The sequence below is a fragment of the Calonectris borealis genome, chromosome 4, assembly GCF_964195595.1.
Source record: "Calonectris borealis chromosome 4, bCalBor7.hap1.2, whole genome shotgun sequence".
Taxonomy (NCBI): Eukaryota; Metazoa; Chordata; class Aves; order Procellariiformes; family Procellariidae; genus Calonectris; species Calonectris borealis.
Window position 1 is genome coordinate 7,013,257 of NC_134315.1, and position 21,118 is coordinate 7,034,374.

At 39.1% G+C, this 21,118-nt stretch overlaps 1 protein-coding gene across 1 annotated transcript in view; it reads left to right on the forward strand.

Annotated features, from left to right (window-relative positions):
* POLR1A (RNA polymerase I subunit A) overlaps positions 1 to 21,118 on the forward strand; it is a 36,409-nt gene that overhangs the window by 887 nt on the left and 14,404 nt on the right. The window contains exons 2-23 of the mRNA XM_075148471.1: positions 467 to 671; positions 2,495 to 2,644; positions 2,735 to 2,842; positions 3,825 to 3,910; positions 4,021 to 4,130; positions 6,096 to 6,182; positions 6,865 to 6,967; positions 7,412 to 7,574; positions 8,764 to 8,937; positions 9,146 to 9,268; positions 10,096 to 10,323; positions 11,916 to 12,170; positions 12,548 to 12,739; positions 13,565 to 13,708; positions 14,149 to 14,332; positions 16,293 to 16,375; positions 16,490 to 16,648; positions 16,981 to 17,079; positions 18,498 to 18,650; positions 18,842 to 18,924; positions 19,680 to 19,845; positions 20,372 to 20,593. Of these exons, the coding sequence (XP_075004572.1) occupies positions 467 to 671; positions 2,495 to 2,644; positions 2,735 to 2,842; positions 3,825 to 3,910; positions 4,021 to 4,130; positions 6,096 to 6,182; positions 6,865 to 6,967; positions 7,412 to 7,574; positions 8,764 to 8,937; positions 9,146 to 9,268; positions 10,096 to 10,323; positions 11,916 to 12,170; positions 12,548 to 12,739; positions 13,565 to 13,708; positions 14,149 to 14,332; positions 16,293 to 16,375; positions 16,490 to 16,648; positions 16,981 to 17,079; positions 18,498 to 18,650; positions 18,842 to 18,924; positions 19,680 to 19,845; positions 20,372 to 20,593 (3,277 nt within the window). The remainder of the gene's footprint in view (positions 1 to 466; positions 672 to 2,494; positions 2,645 to 2,734; positions 2,843 to 3,824; positions 3,911 to 4,020; positions 4,131 to 6,095; positions 6,183 to 6,864; positions 6,968 to 7,411; positions 7,575 to 8,763; positions 8,938 to 9,145; positions 9,269 to 10,095; positions 10,324 to 11,915; positions 12,171 to 12,547; positions 12,740 to 13,564; positions 13,709 to 14,148; positions 14,333 to 16,292; positions 16,376 to 16,489; positions 16,649 to 16,980; positions 17,080 to 18,497; positions 18,651 to 18,841; positions 18,925 to 19,679; positions 19,846 to 20,371; positions 20,594 to 21,118) is intronic.

A 21,118-nucleotide genomic window follows, 5' to 3' on the forward strand; every position in this document is an offset into this window, starting at 1 on the left:
TAAGTATTGCAGAGCTGAGATCTTTGTTGCAGAGGGTTTTTTTCAGCTTTTTCCAGCAAGTCGTCTCTCCTGGAGTTTGGGAGAGCTGTCAGCATTTCATTAGTGTTGGTGTGATGTTAGCATTGTCTATAGTCAAGGACGTAAGGCTGTTGTCGTCTAGGTGTTTTTGTTGTTTTTATACCTCCCTTGCTGCTTGAGAGGACACACAGGCAAGATTACCTCACTTCTTAATATCGTGGCTGAAAATGTAAAGAAATATTTACTGTGGTATGAATGATTGTATTCAGACAATGAAGTTAATGATGCAGAAATGCCCGTTGCATGCAGAAAGTACCCTCAAAAACATGTTTTCATGAATAAAAAAAACCCATATAGATGCTAAACGTCAATGCTAGTTGTACCATTCAAGCGCATATCATGTGGCTGTTTGCTGCCACTGATTTTTGTTCTTTTCTTTCAACTTCAGGAAACTGAGTGTAAAACCCATAACAAATCCTCAGTATTTGGATAATGTGGGGAATCCAGCCATTAATGGACTGTACGACTTGGCTTTGGGACCTCCAGACTCCAAAGAAGTGTGTGCAACTTGCATGCAGAACTTCAGCAACTGCCCTGGTCATTTTGGCCATATAGAACTGCCTCTGACTGTCTACAACCCCCTGTTTTTTGATGTATGTATGCTTAATTATTGTCTTGCTGGTGAAATGGGTGATGGTGCTCAAGCTGTCATACAGTTTGTAGTCCTTGAAAATAGTAAAGGTGCCGAGATCTGTTTTCTCTCTAAGTTTAAGTGTAATAACAGCAAATGTAGTAGAAAAAGTTTGTTGTGTCATGGTAGTTCAATACAAATAGACTCCTTAGACTTTTGCAAAATACAGGCTTTGTTGTAACTATTATTTTACTCAATATTGATGAACAAGAGAGGGGGAATGTTGATCACTAAACTGTGTGATGGACTGTAGGGTCTCATGCCTTGATGAAACAGATGGCACAGTAAAAATTATTAGTTGTTTCTTTAAACGACTACTACAAACTTACATGAACAGCTACCTGCTTTTATCCTAGGATCTCCAAGTGCTTCCTGGACATTCAGGGATTGGTTTTGCTCCAAATAGCTGTGTTGTACATTCTGCCCAGTAGGTTCTCTTATTCCAGAGTAATTTATTCTAGAAAACTGGATCATTGTGGATAGAACCCAACAACCTATCCAGTAATATGCTGAGTGACATAACGTGTGTGCCAAGTAAATGGAAGAATATAGCATTGTAAGTTTGGTGGCAGCGGAGAGTTGAAAAATGCTCTATAGAAATCCATCAGTCTTTTTAATTAAAAAAAAAAAAAAAGGCTGTCAAGAGGATTTCTTGCATCTGGAAGTCCGACATGTGTGCTTCTCATAGCTTTACAACTGTTGCATTTACATGATATGTGGGATACCTAACATAGAGCAGATGTTTGACTTGGTGTGCATCTTTCAGTACAGGTGTATCTTTCAGTACAGGTGTTATAAGCTTGTTTTGAAAGCTACTGGTGATGGTCAAACTGCACATTTCTCCTAAGTGCTTCATGTTGGTGTTTTTTCAAAGGGTCATCTTTTAAATATAAAAGGACTCCTGGCTGTAAGGGTAGGATTTGCCTTATTTTGATCTTCTGAAAGTTAGATGCATAATCTGATTGTACTTTTTAGCTCTTTCTGGAGTCTGAGGAGTGGGGCTGTTTGCAGAGGAAGATTGACCTAGTCCATAACAGGAATGTGAGCTGGGATGAATTTCCCTCCTGAGGTGCTGATCTCCCCATTTACAGTACCTGGCTCCTGCATAGGCTATTAATTGGGTCTAAAAACCTTACTTTCAGATGACTGCAGTTAGATGAGGTCCATCCCACTTCTGGTCTTGTCCCAACTTTGAAGTAAAATATTTGTATTTGACCAGGGAATAAGATCATGCAGCAGTAATTCCTAGCCTCCAGGCCTCTGGAGCTGTGTGCAGCTAGAGTGAGTTGTGTGCAGAGCTATGCTGAATAATAAAAACCACTGATATTTTCCCGAAGCTTCGGGAGAATGTGGTTGCATGAAGAATCTTGAGGGACACTGACAGTACTTGTGACCGAAACGTTTCATTTTACTGGTGTGGAGTTTTGGATACCACATTGTCCTCCATGGGACAAGCTGTTAGAAGCTGTAATCACAGTGCTGTGTAAGAGCGGCCTTGGTCCTGGAGTTGCTGTAGGTATGACAGGCTTTTCCTCTTGACCCCTGTGTCTGTTATGTAGATGGCCTGCAGATAGTTTGCAGATCATGCTTTGCATATGCGTTTGGGTGGTTAAAAAAAACATGTTTTTTTTCCCCAGTCCAATTCTTCATGATTAAACTTAATGGTTAATCTAATTTCTGAATTATACTAGCACTTATTTAAGTTCAAACAAATCTATCTATTTTGCTTACTGTGCAAACCAGTAAATCTACCAGGATAACCTTTTTCCCCCCTTTTCTTTCCAGAAATTATACCTTCTAATTCGAGGTTCTTGTTTAAATTGTCACATGCTGACATGTACTCGAGCTGTGGTTCACTTGCTGCTAAGTCAGCTGAAGGTTCTGGAGAAAGGGTTGCTTCATGCTGTCCATGATCTTGAAGTCATTCTGAACAGGGCAAGTACCGTGTATTTCTCCATTCCTTTTTGAGTTGATAGTCCTGTAACTATAGAGCTATCCCAATTTCTTTTATTCTGTTTCTTTTAGTTTTTAGAGCAATGTGCAGATGCAACAGGTTCAGAAATTGAAGAAGAGTTAAATCACCATGTTCATGAAATATTACAAAGTCATCAAATAAGAGATCAGTGTTCAAATGTAAGTACAGTCAGTGCTTCTCCTGGGATCTCAGGTTTTGTCCTTTTAAAATAGTAATGTGCAGAAGAAAGTCTGTCTTTGGCTATGTAGACTCTAGATTTTGTCCCGGATTTCTGAATTGTGTTATATTTAGAGGGCTTTCTGCGTGAAATGTCTTAAATGAAGCTTAAAAAGATTATCTTTCCTGTTAAAGTAACTATTAGGTTTCTGGAAAATACACTTTATGAAGGGAAATGTTTGATTGTGTAAATATGATATAAAAATAATCTGATACTGCTGTCAGAACATTACCTACAGATGTTGATGCCTCTCTGCATGATGCTCTCTGTATGAACTGCAGAACATTTTTGAGAACTCGTGCATCCAGTAAATTTGCAGAATTATTTACAGTGAAATTTTTAGAAACAATTATGTAATTGTAATTGAATTCTCATTTCCTTTTAAATGCATTTTAATGTACATTGTTAGTTAAAGGAAGATACTAGTAAAGAAGGTATTTAAAGGTCTAACATCTTAGACCAGATTTGTTTATAAGCCAAGTTTAATTCCTTAATCACTTGTTTCAAAACTAGCCTTGGGCACTTTGGAAATCATACATTGATGAGCAGTCAAAAGAAGTGATTTTTATCAATCTTCTGCTTTCTTAAATCATCATTAGAGACAAGCTTTAAAATTTAGTACTGACTTGAAAAATAAAGACTATTTATTAAATAAATTTAAAAAGGAGGGTGGTGAGCATTGAGGGGTGTATGTTTCCAGCAAATGTGGAAAGATGATGGAAGAACACTAGAGATCAAGGCATGAATTAAATCAATACAAGTATGTATTGTGTGCATCAATGTGTGCATTGATACTAATAATGTGCGTGTTGATAGTTAACATTAATTATGTAGTGTTTAGTAAGTTTTTCATATCAAATGTTTTAATTTATTTTTGTTATTTTCACTATTTTTAAGTCTTTTTTTTTTTTCCCCTTTATCAGGTAAAAAATGTATGTGAGTGTAGAAATAAACTGATAGCACAGTTCTGGAAAGCGCATATGAGTTCAAAGAAATGCCCGAACTGCAAGTAAGTTTAACTACATAAGGAAGTAAATAGCTGGTGTAAAGTTAAATATTGTGAGTATTTGTATTAACTTTTATCTGCCTTTCCTGTTTTTTTTTTTTTTTTCCTTTAAGATCAAGGAGATCACTAGTGCGAAAAGAGCATAACAGCAAACTGACAGTAACCTATCCTTCTACAGTGTACCATAAGTCAGGGGAGGAAGGCATCCTGGATGAGCCAGCAGGTAAAATATTTGTCTTCTATTCAAATATGTTCGCACTTATTTTCCTGTATTTAAGGTACATAGACTCCTAGCAGTGACTATGCGCTTGTGACTCATGTATAAAAAATTTAATTAAAACAGTAAGCTCAGCGGTAGGGGAGTACGTGGCTCCATTAAATTTCTCTACTTGCGAGCTTTCTTTGCTTTTGCAGCTTCGAGTGTCTGTCTGTACGTCAGGAAAAGAAGTACAAAAAGCATAGTCTATGTCAACTCTAATGTGGTTTTGGGATACTGCATTTCTGGTGGATAGATGACTTTCCCCTAGATTTTTAAACTAGGGGGTCTAGATAAAAATGTACTAGGAGGAAGATGAGACCAACCTTATTTCAGAATTAAAATTAGGTAATCCTACCTCGTATGGAAGAATTTCCTCTTAAAGGAGATAGAAAAAGAAATAGGTGACACTTTCCAAGCTTAATTATCCTAGTGTTTTAATCACTTTAAACTTACTTTTTTCTTCTTGTATCCTTGATCCTTTACACAGCTAGGTAAATTGAAGTGGATTTGTGTGTGTTATTTAACCCTTAGAAAAGATTTATAAATAAAGCTTATTCCATTTGCTAGTCTGTGGTTTAAATACTAGGTTAAATCTCTGGAGTTGTGCCTGGAGAAGCGTGATGTCAGTGATGGGCTCTCAAGCGGAAAGGTCGGATCTCTGCTTTAGCATCCTATCCATAATACATTCATCAAAGGCAGGAAAGTTTTGATATCGCAATAGTGACAACTATGATTTTGCTCCATGAAATTGTAGGCTAATGCTTTGGGCTTTTTATTTGAGCCCCTTTAGGACTGTCCAGAGTTTGGGGGTGTGTTTTATTATGCTAGTGATGAAAATAGTTGTTCTGGAGGGTCAGGTGAGTTGCCAGAATGGGAATACCTTGCCTCACCGCAGAAAGCTTCAAAACCAGGCATATTCTCACAGTCTCTGTTAACATTCACAGCTGAAGTACAGGTAAGAACTATCTTCCTCCTGTCAGTGTTCAAAAACCAAGGCTGTAACACCTCTTTCATTACAGCACATTGCATAGCCCGTGTCACGGTTGCTCATTGTATTGAATCTTGGAGGAGGTACTTTTAACCTTGGCATTGATGCATTCGTGTTTAAGGGATGGAAAGGTTTTCTATGTGAAGGAATTGGGATTGACATTTCAGTGTGGAAAAATCTGGATTTCTGGAGCTTAGCAAAAAGAACAGTAGGAAACTAGCTGAGGTCATGGGAGAATTGTTTTTCCTCAAGCTCTGTACTCTGGCTTCCCAGGGACATGAGGGGCTGGCCTGCAAGAGAAGTGGAAATTGAGACCTAAAATCTCTGACTTTTTGTAAAAAAAAGATCTTTCCTCTCTTCAGTAGCAAACCCACGTGTTTTTCTTCCTCGCTGAAATACAGCTAGCCCAGGCTCTAGCTTATAATATAGATGGATTGCTGATTGTCGCTGTTGTCTCATCCACTTGGGTATTTCATGAGAACCTTGATCTCGCTGGTTGTACTTGAATCCCACTGCTGTGTTCACCAGCTGCAGGTTGACTCTTGATTTGTGTTTTGGTCAGTGGACGAGATATTTTGAAGAAGGGGGCCAGCTCACTATTAATCAAATAAAGCATACACTTTAGATGTTAAAGTTGAGTTTTGTTTCAGTTACTTTTATTGTTATAGTCACAGAAATGGCTTGTTTTTTCCATACTGGGAAGGCTCTTACTTCAGTTAATTTCATATCCCCAAAGCAAATGCACTAATGATATTTTAATGTAGATGTCAGCCAGTGTATTTCGTATGTATTTCAATCCCTTCTCTGAGCTGGAAGCACTTATCATTGTAAGCAAAAAAACCTTTGACCTCTTGCGATTTTTTTTTTTTTTTATATATATATATATATATATATATATATATCTTATTTTATTATTTTAATTTTTATTTTTTATTTTTCAGCTATTGATGAAAGCCAGTTAGGGAAGAGAGGATACCTGACACCGATGACTGCCAAGGAATACATCCTGGCTCTGTGGAAGAATGAAGGTAATGGTTGTTAAGAGCAACATTACTTTGTTTTCTATATCATTTAGTGGAGAAAGTCTGCAAATGTTGCCGTATGAACTCCTTGTCAAATCTTTGCCTTTTGCCTTAAGGGCTCGTGGCTTCAAGATAGATTTTTATGACAAGAGGACTGGTAGCTAGTGAATGCAGAGAGCTGGATTCAATGAATAGTTTAATTAACTATTCTCAAATTGTGGCTGCCCACAAATCACGATTGTTGTTTACAGAGAATTTAATGTTCATATGGTGCTGCATCTAATATTCCCCACAGTTACATTGGTTAAAGACTGAGAATGTATTTGGCGGTCTCTTCTTTTGAGTTCCCTGTACTCTGAATCTGTCTGCAGTTGCCAGGAAGAACCAAAGCAGTTTCATGTATCAGTCACAGCTAGTAGCTGGAAACTTTCCTCCTGCTGTTTTGCTTTTTTGTTTTGCTATACTCTATATTTCTGTTCAGAGTTGTTTCTAAAAAATCATGTATGTGACCAATAAGAACAATGGCAAATCTTTCCAAAGTAGGCGTAAATGTTTTTATTTTAAACAAGCTCCCTAGTATTTAACTTAGCAGATGCTTTTGGCTTGATTGACCAAATGCATCTGGGGGTTTGGCTTCCCAAACAATAGCAGTGATAATGAGTTTATCTTTCCTATTGTACCTTTTTAGGTTTCTTTTTGCGTTACCTTTTCCCTGGGATCGATCCCCATGAGAGTTTGGGATTCAGTCCAGACATGTTCTTTTTAGATCTACTTGTGGTTCCGCCTTCAAGGTAAAATTTCCCAAAAAACTTTTGTAGAAATCATGGGGTTTAGGGCATACTTTTTGCAGCAATCAAGATGCAAAAACCTATAGTACAGACACTGGTCTGCTAAAGTGTCAGTGGAATGTTCAAGAAAAAAAAAATCACAGGAGTAACTGATGGTAAGTTTTATTATAAAGGACTGAAATACTAATTATGAAAAAAATGTATTTTAGTATTAGTATTTTAAATTATTATAGATTATGATAACTGTATAGTACTGGTAGAATTTCTTGTTAAGGAATTATTCCTCTTTTATTACTGTCCCAGTATAATATATGAATTTTTAAATGCTCACTGTTAGTTTATAGGGATTATTTTTCATGCATTGAAGACTTAGCTTAGAACGGTTGAAGTTTATCATGCTACTTTTCGGTGGCTTTAATCTTCTAAAGTATTTTTGATCTGCTGTAGGTATCGTCCCATAAATCGTGTTGGAGACCGACTGTTTACAAATGGTCAGACAGTGAACTTGCAGGCTGTCATGAAAGATGCCAAAATGATACGGAAGCTCTTGGTTTTCATGGCAAAAGAACAATGTCAGCCAATAAAAATTGCAGAAGAAGAAATCCAAACAGTAAGATTTGCTGGTTATCTTATTCTTCGCTTTTTGGGTATGTGGGTCAAGTTCAGGTGGGCTCCTGTTTGAGCTGTTCTAATAACAGATTTTGTGTGGGCTGTTGCAGTATGTGCCATTGGAGATGTTGGAGGTGTTCTTTTTTTTGCTCATGCCTCTTTCCACTCGTCCGCCTGCTGCAAAGGGAAAAACATTTTACGCAGACTCCTTTAGTCATGGTTTTTGTATTAGATTACTGTATGTGAGACATAACAGGCTCCTGTTATTGGAGAATGAAATATGTACAGCACAAACAGTTCACAATAAAACTTTTCCAGCATTTCATCAAATGAAAAATGATAGAGGAAAAAAGCCACTTTGTCTTCTAAGCCTAGTAGAGCCACTTGTGATTGTGGTTATTTTTGACCATTGATGTCTAAATAGATGCAAAAAACTCACAAATAACATTAATTAGTAACAGTGCTTGTTTACTACCGACTCGTTCACATGGTCATATAGTGGTAAATAATAATGTATGTCACTATGCCTCTTTTCATATTTGTTCATGAATTGTATTATTGAGGGTTCTTTGATACTGGACTTAGCTTCGGCTGAACTTGGTTTATATCTTAAGTGTAATACATTTTGAAAACATTTTTAGTTGCTCAGAATTTAGCCACTAGGTGGAGATACGTTCTTAAAACATTTGACGTGACACAAGGTTAATGCGTTTCGGATGTGACTGGTATACTGACCTTCAGACTGAAAACAAAGTGATGTAGGTGATAATAGCTCTTGGATTTACATTATTTTCATCTAAGAATAGGACTTTCTGGTAGCACAGTGATTCGTAGCACAGACTGACTAACCAGTAACATCTAGTTTGGAAAGAGGACTGTCACTTACCAGGAGATGATTGGTTAGCAATCATCTTTTAAAATCCCATTGGTATATGTAGCTGTGGTGTTTGGAGACCTCCCATCCAAGTCAGTTTCTAAAGCTTGACAGCAGACCTGTCTGAGGCACTTAGTTGTAATGACTTGAAAGTTACATTTACATTGTTAATGCTTTTTTTTAAAAAAAAGTAGTATCTTTAATGAGGTGCAAAATAGTGGCCAATGTTTCATTTGCTATTTAATGCTATAATTTCAGCCTAGTTAACAGAAGGTATTTTTTGTTAAGTGCAAGTTTCTAATTTCTGTTTCTGTAGGAGACAGGAGAGAATAATGAACCTCTGGACCATTCTGTCCTGACAATGATTCCAGGACAGACCATTGCAGATAAGCTGTACAACGCTTGGATTCGTCTTCAGAGCCATGTCAACATTGTATTTGATAGTGACATGGACAAACTAATGACAGAAAAATACCCTGGTATTCGTCAGGTGGGTAGCAGACAGAACCTTAGAGACTCCGGACTTTGCGTGTCACAGGCAGTTAAAACAAGAGAAGTTGATGGAATAAGAAAGAAGTTAAATATTTGTAGTTAGTAGGTAGGCATTTTCACGATACTTATCTCTGTAGTATCTGGAGAATCTGTCTGATGTTGCATGCTTTCATGTTTAATCATTAACTTAACTTCTGTTTTCAAAGCTATTAGAGAAAAAGGAAGGACTGTTCCGCAAGCACATGATGGGCAAGCGTGTGGATTTTGCTGCTCGATCAGTCATTTGCCCCGATATGTACATTGGTACCAATGAGATTGGCATTCCTATGGTAAGAATAAATAAAGGAGTGTTTCTTCTTGGTGCAGCTGGGGGCTGAACTACACTGTAACTCAGCTACATAGCAAGCAGTTTAAAATGTAGATATTTTCTGACTCCTCTGGACTCTTTCCTCCCCAGTGTGTCATAGCTGTATGTTACCACTGTGTCTTAATAAAGGAGGAGCATTGAAGAGCAGGAAATTCTTACAGTTATACTGAACACCGCATCTGGGAAAGAGGATTAAAAAAAAGAAAAAGCTGTACTTGCTTCCTGGGATTATGAATTGGTGCAAACTTCATAAGTAGATCCTGTTTCTCCTGTGGTCTTTGTACAGTGTATCTTGTAACAGCTGTGGCAGCCTGTAAGAAAAGGCCGTAATAACCTCACCAACTTCATTCATCCGTAATGATTTTTACCCGCACAGAGATGACACCAAGCCTGAATTCGAGCTTTTCATTATATCGTCTTTTCTGCTTGCCTATCTGCAAATAGTGGACCTGATGATAACAGGCTTTTTCTCTGTATTTGTCGGTTTGTTTGCAGAATCTAAAATCATGCTTTCTTTTTTTTTAATTGCTAATTGAGTTTTCCTTTTCTATGGCAGTAGAAAATCGTAAAAAGGATATAATTTCTATTCTTAGGGTAGAGGATTTTGAGAGACATGTATTTATTTGGCATGACAGTAGAATGAGGAGGAGATGCATCTAAGAGCTTAAAGTAATTTATCTTTACATTGTATGAGTTAACATTTGACACTGTTTTCTCAGTGACTTAGTAGTGTTTTAAGCCAAAGTTGAACAGGTGGTTATTTCTCTCCCTCTTTTCCCTCCTGTCTAGGTATTTGCTACCAAACTGACTTACCCTCAGCCAGTCACTCCCTGGAATGTCAAAGAGCTGCGGCAGGCTGTCATAAACGGCCCAAAGGTTCACCCTGGGGCCTCCATGGTCATTAACGAAGATGGATCTCGAACAGTGTTGAGCGCAAGCAGTCTGACCCAGAGGGAAGCCATAGCTAAGCAGCTCCTCACTCCTTCTTCAGGTGCACCCCAGTCAGGACTGAAGATTGTGAGTATGACAAAGGGCTTGTCGGAGCCCTCCTACACCTGTGGTGGTTTTTTTAAAATAATAATACTGCTGTCCTTGCTAGTGATTCCAGTGGGCCTGCTCACAAAGACTTCCAGGGCAGGGTTATCTTGTCTTTTAGTAGGTGGCTGAGAAAACATTGCGGGGGGTGTGGGAGGAAAAGCTTGATACTTTTTCAAATTCTAAAAACTATTTTTTCCCCCTGTATTTTACTCTTCTCTTAATATGCAGCGTGTGGCATTCATCTTGCCAAGATGTGGAGTAGTCTTTCTTTTGCAGCTGACTATTCTTGGGAAGTCTTGAAGATAAAATATTGCTTTCATTTTATGCTTTTATGTCCCCCTGCCTCCATGTCCTCAGGAAATCCTATCTTTTTTTTCCTCTCCTGTTGAAATATTAAATAGGTTCTGTATTTAGAGCAGTTTTTTGGTGGTAGTCCTGAAGGCTGAAATTCAGTATACTTGTAGAGTAGGTACAACACAAGCCGTTGAGGTGACACGTCTTCTGGGAGTGGGGTGCCCGTAGTATGTACGAGGTAGAGTCCTCCGTTCTGTGTCAGCTGGGCTGGTAGTGGCACCACCAGGGGAGGAGTGGTCTTTGTTTTAGTCCTGACTGCTGTAACCTGGGATCCATCTTCCCATCCCTATCTCGTTTTACAGATGACAAAGCAAGAAACAACCACACTGATATCCACCTAGTTGTACAGACATTAACATTTGTGAAATGCTTAGTGCTTATATCAGTTGTTTCTTCAGAGCTGCTGGAGGGTTTGAGTTCTCTATGCTACAGCTTAATGAACCTTTGAAACTTCTTAATAACTCTATCTCCGTCCCTTGCAAGAGTTGAGAACTTATTATTTAGCTGCTAGGGCAAAAGTTTTGGTGATGAATAGTCTTTTCACAATGTCTGTTACGTATACCCTTGTCTCTAGTAGAGATGTGGTAGAGATTTAATATTTAAGACTGAGTATTTCTGTGATGTCAGTTCTCTCAGAACCTGTCGCAGAGGTAAACGTACAGTATTTAGACTGTACAAACAGCTTATCATACTCCTGTTGATAATCACTTAAATGGATATATGGGTGTTACTGACAGAGAAATTAAAATGAGACTCTCTTGAGAGACTCTGCTTCAGCTACTGGGTCATATTATTGCCTTATTCTAGGATGTCCAGTGCTGCGTATATGGTGACAGGTATTATCAATTACCAGTGGGTTTTGGGTAATAGTTTATGTCCTTTGTAAATGAGAAAATAATTTTATTTCTTTTTCAGTCTTTGATCCCTATATTGCCAAGGGAGAGGAGAGATTGGTAGAGCGTGGCTTGTGTGCTGTTAACTTAGTTTGATCACTGTGGTTTGTGGGAGTTAATGGAAGATATGCGGCTTTGGAGTGTGGTTTGGTGGAGAGCAGAGGGCGTTCAGGGACAAGTAGTCTTCATTCTCTTACAAAGTTTTGCGCAGAACGTTAATACTAGAAAGAAAAGTGGTTTGGATGGGTGTATATTTTAACATGCAGTCTTTTCAGAGGCATGCATGGAAATGCCTTGTAGGCAGCAACCAAAATTCTCTTACAGGTATGTCGACATATTAAAAATGGAGATGTCCTTTTACTGAACCGTCAGCCCACTCTTCATAGACCCTCCATCCAAGCTCACCGGGCCCGAATCCTGCCTGGAGAAAAAGTGCTGAGGCTTCACTATGCCAACTGCAAAGCTTACAATGCTGATTTTGACGGTGATGAAATGAATGCCCATTTTCCACAGAGCGAGCTGGGTAGAGCAGAAGCCTACACCTTAGCCTTTACTGATGAACAGTATCTGGTTCCAAAGGTAAGTAAAACTGTCAGGTAAATGTATTCCTACGTGAAATAACTTCGTTTGATTTTGTTTGTTTTTTTGTTTTGTTATGTCTAATGATAAATGAGATTTGGTTTTGTTTGTTTGGTTTTTTAAATTTATTTTTGCAATTTATTCCTGGTTTCTGTTCTGTCTCCACTTGTGGTTCTCTTTATCTAAAGAAGGCCCAGCACTTCCACAGTCTCGTCCCTTTCAATGTCAGTCCCCAGAAGAGATGTAGTAGAGAGCTGTGCTGTGATGACGAGTTCTTTACAAATGACTTTAGTACTTTTATCCAGCTGGAATAATTTTGGGAGCTGCTAGCACATGACTTCTTATCCCCCCAACCCTTTTTCTTGTTCTCTCTTTAGGATGGGAAGCCACTTCCTGGCTTGATCCAGGATCACATGGTTTCTGGAGTCAGCATGACAATCCGGGGCTGCTTTTTCACCAGAGAGCAATATATGGAGCTTGTTTACCGAGGACTAACAGACAAAAAAGGCAGAATTAAAATCTTTCCTCCTGCCATTATGAAACCACAGCGACTATGGACAGGAAAGCAGGTAGTTTATAATTTATTGGGTTAAAGAATGCTGGTGGTTCCAAAGTAAACAGAATACTAATGTTAAAACCAGTGCTGCTGAGGTTTGCTGAAAAGCCAGATCCCATCATCTAATCAACACCACGTAGATCTTGGTGTGTGTTATTGGAGCTATGAGAGTCGTCTTTCATTTAAAATGGCAGTATTAGAATAGTACTTTTACTTGCTGCTCTGAACAGTGTTACAGATATAAGTGTGCTGCATTTTGCAGGCATGGGGGCAGAGAAGGAATTTGTTGATCATAGTAAACTAGGTTATGCCAGTCAGTGCTTTTAAATCTCTGAACTTAAAGGTTGTAGGTAAATATTCTGATATTTGACTTTTTGGCTGAGATCATCATTAGTTTGGTGTAATATCTGGGAAGCCCGAGTGAATGCTCTGTTTTCTACTATTTAAGACAGTTTAACATTCAATCCAAGTATTATGTCTCATAGCAGAGTAGGGGAAATTCTCTGCCAGTTTTTCCTGTAAAACCCAACAGGCAACTTTTTTTTTTAACCATATATATATATATGTGTGTATATGTACATATCTAGTTATTGGAAAAATCTTTGTGCCATATGTTTCTGAATAATTATGTGTCTCAGCTCATTGATCTTTCAAAGGCTAGAGTAGCAAGAGGATATTCCTGTCTTGTAAACTTCAGATTTCTGAGCTTTTAAAGCTTTGCTGTCAGTGGAAAAAATACGTATACGATGTTGCTTTTCTCCTCCATGCCAAATTCTTTATGTTGAGAAGGGAATATAGGTAATAAATAGTTCCTGCCACTCTTCCTGCTTCTTTATAGGTTGTTTCTACATTGTTAATAAACATCATTCCAGAAAACCACGTCCCACTGAATTTGACTGGGAAAGCTAAGATCGGTGGAAGAGCCTGGGTAAAGGGACCTGCAAACAGGTGTCTAAATCTTGATTCAATGTGTGAATCTCAGGTATGCTGGGGCAGCAACTCTGGGCTGTATTGTAATAGAATTGTGTATACTGTAGAGGAATGGGAAGGGAAGCAGACGGATGACAAAGTTAAAAACAGATATTCGGCAGCAGTTACTGCCAGAAGGTGGTGATTAGAGGATAGGCCTGGGGTCAGGAAAAACACTGTTCTGATCCTGACTGATACAGATTCCATCTGTTTTTGTTAGACCATGTGTCTTCATTGTCTGACTTTATAGGTGGAAAATTACAGATGGTGTTAGAAGTTTTATTTCTGCTATAAATTTTGGAACTTTAGATGATCTGACCATATTTAACTTCACCAATATGAGGGCTTTTTAAACTGAAACCTGTTTTCATGAGATTACACAGAAAAACCTGTAGAGATCATAGTAAAATCAAAATTTCTGTTTTCCTAAATAGCTGTGTTTTTATTTTTCAGGTTATTATTAGAAATGGGGAATTACTGTGTGGAGTCTTGGACAAAGCTCACTTTGGCAGCTCTGCCTATGGTCTGGTCCACTGTTGCTATGAAATCTATGGGGGTAAAACCAGTGGGAAAGTGCTAACGTGTCTAGGACGTCTCTTTACTGCTTATTTGCAGCTGTACAGGGGATTTACGATGGGTGAGTAACACAAGGACTAATTCACCAGTGCTGTAGTGCAGCTTCTCTCGAGATAGAAAACAGACATTGTTGGGCATAATACACGCTAAGAGTTCTGTAAATAAAATTTTGCAAGACTGTCCTTGAGCAGGATAGCTGTTTGCCAGCCTTTTTTCTGGTCTCTTTTGTTCTGATTGGTGCATAGCTGGCCTTCTAAGCATAAAAAGAAAGTATGAGTGTGTCCATCGAGTTCTCTCTTCTGTCCTGCCTAGTCAAAGTGTACACAGTCTAAATGTCTTGTGTTGAAATTTTGTTTAGATCAAAACCTCCTGTGAGTCTTTGTTATTTTTACTTCTCTGAAAAAGAATTGTTGCATAGAAACCAGAACAACTGATAAAGTGAGATGGAAGAACTTTGAGGAGTTGTTAATCAAGTCTTGCATATCTCATTCTACTGTAAATCTTTTGGTAAATGTTTGACTTTCATTACAGCTTTGCAAACTCATACAAAAATGCACTTGGCACGCAATAAAAATTTGACCCTTACAGTACTCCCTCTTCTTGCAATAGTTGAAATATTTCAAATTACCATGCAGAGCTTTACAAGATGTTTTTATACTAAAGTATATAGCAGCAGGAGGGTTTAAATTGGCTTTTATCTGAAGGCACAGTATGATCACTTAAGAGTTACATAGACACAGTCAACTGATAGACAGCAGTAGTGAGGAACCAACAGACGCTGTGAGCCAAGGGAGATCTTTTGAAGTGAGGAAGGTGATTAATTGGCTGTAAGACACAGAAAATATGTCTTGAGAGCCAGGGTGCAAAAACTGGGTAGGCAAAGATAATGAGCCTGGGATCACTAGATAGTTAAAACATCAGAAAAAGAGAAGTGGGACTGGAGCAGGAGTCTGGGATTTGATGAAGATGGGATGATTCGGTACTGAGCAAAATGAGACTTTGGGATTAAATGAATAAGTAGTAGAGGCAAGGTTGTAATGGGAAAAGGAGAGCAGGGGCTGGACAGAACGAGTGAGGATAGAGGGACATGTGTTGGGCCACAGGCTCCTTTGTGTGTGTGTAAATGTGTGTGTAACTCACTAGTAAAATGTCCCACTTGTCCCCCTAGAGCTGCTGTACGTGTAGCCTGGGAGGAACCTCTGGAGGTGATCTAATGCAGCTCCCTGCTCAAAGCAAGTCCTGCCAGATGAGCTTGCACAGGGCTGTGGTCTGGTCAAGTTGTGAATTCAAGTTGTGAATCACAAGAGGTGATTGTACCACCTCTCTGAGTCCCTGTGCCAGCATTTGATCATATACGTTGTCAAAATATTTTTCCTTTTGAAGAAAATTTTGTTTCTTTGTATCTCTAAAGGACAAACAAACACATCTTTCAGCCTCTCCTCATCCATCACATGCTCCAGCCATTTTAGTGACTTTTGTAGGACTTCTTACAAATAGCCTACAGGAAGGAGTTTGGTTTCCAACCTTTGATTTGTTCTAAATTGTTGTTCTCCTGTCATCACAAGGGTCTGTGTCTTTAGTTTACCTTTTTAAAACTAGGAAATGACAGATGCTCCAAAGGTCAGCTAATAGGAATTTGGAAGTGGATGGAAGAGAAAAAAGTTTGATGTGGCTGGCCTGTAACATGTTTGTTTGTATGCAAGTGCACCAATTAAGATTTTTATAGACACTGTTGAAGTTAAGAATTCTTAAGTTAGGGAGCTGATTTTGCACCCTTAATGCTTAGCTTAGCTGATGTTGCATGTTTTGTTGACAGCCTATGCCTTCTCCCTCAAAAAGGCACTCAATTTTTTTTTTTTGTCAAACTGTAGTTAGCCTGATTTTAACAGTTAATTGTAATCTTTTATTGTGACTTTCTTTCCCAGCTCTTTGCTCTCAAAATCCCTGACACCAAATGTAGATCCTTCCTCAATTCTTTTTCAGTTTAGATCATTATGTGCTCTGTCTCTCTTCTTTAACAGGGATTGAAGATATTTTGGTTAAACCTGAAGCAGACCACAAAAGACAAAAAATCATTGAAAAGTCAAGCCAGCATGGTATTGAAGTAAGTCTGTCTTGCAGAATTCTGGCCCCCTCCCCCCAGTTAAAAAAATTTGAAATCCTGCCCTATCTAATCATGCCTGCTTAGCACCTAAAAACCCCCATGTTTTACTTTCAGGCTGTTAGAGCTGCTCTTAATTTGCCAGAAACTGCATCATGTGAGGAGGTCCAAGGGAAATGGCAGGATGCCCATCTCTGCAAAGACCAGAGGGATTTTAACATGGTTGATCTGAAATTCAAGGAGGAAGTAAACAATTACAACAACGAAGTTAACAAGGTTGGCATCGAGGCATCTCTGTATACTAATCTTGTTTGGAGACATTCTTATTAAGTTAATTTAATGTTCCTGAGGGCTGCCTGACTGTTCTGGAGGCTGAAGCTTTCCATCTGTCCCCAGCATGAGGCTTCACATACTGCCTTGCCAGTGCACCTCAACCTTGTCCTCCCTGAATGAGAAGGTGGCTTAATATTCAAGATGCTTTTAAAATTATAAATAGGAATGTTCGTGGTTAGTCATGCTTTCACTTTTTTAAAGCCTTCAACGGGAATTGCTTTGGTTTATTAATAACAATTTGGTTTTGTTCCCTTCACCCCATCACGACTCTTTAGGTTTGTATGCCCCTTGGTCTCCACAGGAGCTTTCCAGAGAACAATTTGCAGTTGATGGTACAGTCAGGAGCCAAAGGATCCACTGTAAATACAATGCAGGTAATGACAGCTGGAATACTTGGCAGCTACATGTGTTGGTTGTCCTAGAATGTAAGCTGTTGAGAAGCTCTTGTGCGGATATCTGATACCAAAGCAAGATTTTTATTCTGGGCTTCGGGAGTGGAGGTCTTTGGCCTAGAAAATTTTAGAAGAATGTAATAAGAACCTCAGTGAGTGATGGAGGAGAGTCAATGTTTATTATAACCTTCTATTTTTGAATCAGTTCTTAGTACAATAGCATTTATAGAAACAGCAGACCTTCTTGTTCGAAGGAATGCTGCAGATTGTACAAACCAACCTACTGTAGGAGAAAGAACTTTTCCTGGCCTCTGTTGGAGACTGACGCCTCTGTTTCCTTCTTCCACTACTGAATAGGAAATCTTACTTTGATTTTGGTACAAATGGCAAGTGTGCTTTTTCATTTTGCCTGCTGCAACACAAACACCAAGCAAGAAACACACTCTATAAAAAGCCCATTTAAAATTCTGTCTCTGCTGGGAGAGAATGATCAAAGCTCAAGAGAGAGGGGGTTTTTGTTCTGTTTTTAGTGCACTATTGAGAGATGGTGAGGGTAATGTAGGGACCTAAAAAATACTTATAATCTTTTAGTTTCACATCTATTTGTATTAAAATAAATGTACAGAATAAGAATGGAAATGTTGAGAATGAGTCAGGGGGCTCCAGTGACTTCAAAAGACCAGATGAGATCTACATGCCCCTGTACTCGGCACTGGTGAGGCCGCACCTCGAATCCTGTGTTCAGTTCTGGGCCCCTCACTACAAGAAGGACATGGAGGTGCTGGAGCGTGTCCAGAGAAGGGCAGCGACGCTGGTGAAGGGCCTGGAGCACAAGTCTTATGAGGAGCGGCTGAGGGACCTGGGGTTGTTTAGTCTGGAGAAGAGGAGGCTGAGGGGAGACCTCATCGCGCCCTACAACTACCTGAAGGGAGGTTGTAGCGAGGTGGGGGTTGGTCTCTTCTGCCAAGTAACAAGCGATAGGATGAGAGGAAATGGCCTCAAGTTGCGCCAAGGGAGGTTTAGACTGGACATTAGGAAAAATTTCTTTACTGAAAGATTGGTTAAACATTGGAACAGGCTGCCCAGGGAAGTGGGCATCACCATCCCTGGAAGTATTTAAGACATGTAGATGAGGCGCTTAGGGACATGGTGTAGTGGGCATGGTGGTGTTGACAGTTGGACTTAGTCTTAGAGGTCTTTTCCAACCTTAATGATTCTATAATTCTCTTCTGCCCGTCAGTAGCAAGAACATTTAATGAACTTGTCAACTTTTAATTAAAGAATATTTAGTGAACGTTTTAATTTTTTTTCTATGTTTTTCAAGAAAAATGGTTGGACTTACATGAGGAAAAAAAATTGGATGGAAAAGTGATATTTCCTTTTTTCCTGTCCACATTTAGATTTCTTGTTTGCTGGGCCAGATTGAGTTGGAAGGTCGAAGACCCCCACTGATGGCATCTGGCAAATCACTGCCATGTTTCCAGCCTTATGATTTTTCCCCTAGCTCAGGAGGATTTGTGACTGGCAGATTTCTCACCGGGATCAAACCTTCTGTAAGTTGAATACTGCTTGTGCTTGTACTGAAGCTTTTTTAGATCTTGGTATTTTAATAGAGAGTGTTTGCAATTATAGATAAATCAACTTTGTTCACATACTTTCATACGTAGCTTTTGAGAAAGGTCATAAATTGCCAGTCTCAGTGTACTTCTCAGCAGAATGCTGATGGGATTGTGCTTATGTTTAGGAATTCTTCTTTCACTGCATGGCTGGCAGGGAAGGTCTCGTGGATACAGCTGTCAAAACCAGCCGTTCTGGGTACCTACAAAGGTAAGAGGGTTGTTTTAGAATTTAAGCCTTTAAAAGGTCCCTTTTTCTGTTTGTTTGGTTTGGAGGTTTTTTGTTTGTTTGTTTGTTTTTGTACAGTAGTGTAGACTGGAAGAAGCACCTGTATTGCTTAGATTAACTTCAGTGTACATGCTTTTTAGAAAAATGTTTACTGTCTGAGCGTTGAATGTTTGTTTTATGGCTAAGTTTCTAGAGGACTAGATCAAGTGGAACTTTATCATCTTCAACTTGTCTCTGGCACATAGCAACAGCAACTTTTCCTTCTGGAGAAATCTTTTTCCTGGTACAAGTAAAGATGTACAAATTCCAGGCAACTCTAGTTTTTCTTGGCCACATTGTGTGAGCCTCGTCTTCATTCGAGCAACACCTCCAGTATATAGAAGAAGATGGAATTTTTTAATTGTTTCAGAGTGGGGTGAGGGGTTCTAAAAAAGGGATGCCCCCTTCTTTCAGACAGCTGTTTAAGAGTGACAGCAGAAATAGAGAGTAATTTCATTTTAAGTCACTTCAGTCCAAGGAAACTGGAGGGAGCAGCATGCAGAAAACTTTGCAGTATCATTACACATTTCACCTGTGTGTCACGTCTGCATGATTTTTGGTTTCCAGAATTCCTGATCAGCCCTTAAGTGCACTTAAGACATGAATGAAAACAGTATTTTTCACTTTAGAGTTATATCATCCTTGTTGCTTTGTAGCCTCTTAACAGCGTTGGCTTTTTTTTTTTTCCTTTGGAACAGGTGTATCATAAAACATTTGGAAGGACTGGTAGTTCAGTATGACCTGACTGTACGAGATAGTGACGGCAGTGTGGTGCAGTTTCTGTATGGAGAAGATGGGCTTGATATCCCTAAAACTCAGTTCTTGCAACCTGAGCAGTTTCCTTTCATTGCAGAAAACTATGAGGTAGAACACCTGAATCTTAAGTATTTATATGGGGTAAAGGGGAAGACTGAAATGCACAGTTAACATCTGGCATATCTGTTAGGGATCCAGTGGCATAGTTGTTTCTCTCAGTCACTCTCAGACTAACCTACACTTTTATTTGCCATTGTTTTCAAAATATGGAAGTGAATCTTAAGTCTGTGGCATGATTTAAGCAGTTTCAATTTCAACAGAGCACCAAGCGCTCTCCGTGTTTTTATCTATCCTAACTCTGCAGTTGGATTCAACATAGATGACTTTACTGTTCAGTCTGTCAAGTTTGATTAAATTCCTTTTACCAGTATCATCACTGGTTATTAAAGAATGGCAATGGTCATATAAAGAAAGAAGGAGTTTTGTCTCAGTTGGGTTGAAAACCGATTTTTAAAATTGTTTTACAGCAGCTGAATGTTTTGAGTGGCAGCTGATGACCTTTTCAGTTTGCTTTGCCATTTCTGCTACAGAGAGCATAGAGAGAAGAATAATCATACGGATAACTTTCTCATAGGTAATCCAGAAGACAAACCATCTGGATGAAGCTTTAGCAAGGATGGAGTCTCACCAAGCTAACCAGCAGTTCAAAGCCATCAAAAAGTGGCGAGCCAGGCATCAAAACTCTGTGCGAAGAGAAGGAGGTTTTCTGATGTTTTCCCAAAAGAAAATGGCAAGTGTAAAAGCACAGATTCCAGGAGGAGAAATCAAAAATGGAAGAGATCCTGCTACTTTGCAGGTAACACAGAAGCAGTTGAATTGACCGAGCCCTGTAAAAAAAGTTGCAGAATTCAGTGGTTTGTTGTTTTTTTGGTTTTTTGGGTTTTTTTATGGCTTTTTATAGAATCATAAAATAATTTAGGTTGGAAAAGACCTTTAAGGTCATCGAGTCCAACCGTTAACTTAACACTGCCAAGTCTACCACTAAATCATGTCCCTAAGTGCCACATCTACACGTCTTTTAAATACCTCCAGGGATGGTGACTCAACCACTTCCCTGGCCGGCCTGTTCCAGTGCTTGACAACCTATTTGGTGAAGAAATTTCTCCTAATATCCAATCTAAACTTCCCCTGGCACAACTTGAGGCCATTTCCTCTTATCCTATCGCCTGTTACTTGGGAGAAGAGACCAACCCCCACCTCACCACAACCTCCTTTCACGTAGTTGTAGAGCGCGATGAGGTCTCCCCTCAGCCTCCTTTTCTCCAGCCTAAACAACCCCAGTTCCCTCAGCCGCTCCTCATCAGACTTGTGCTCCAGGCCC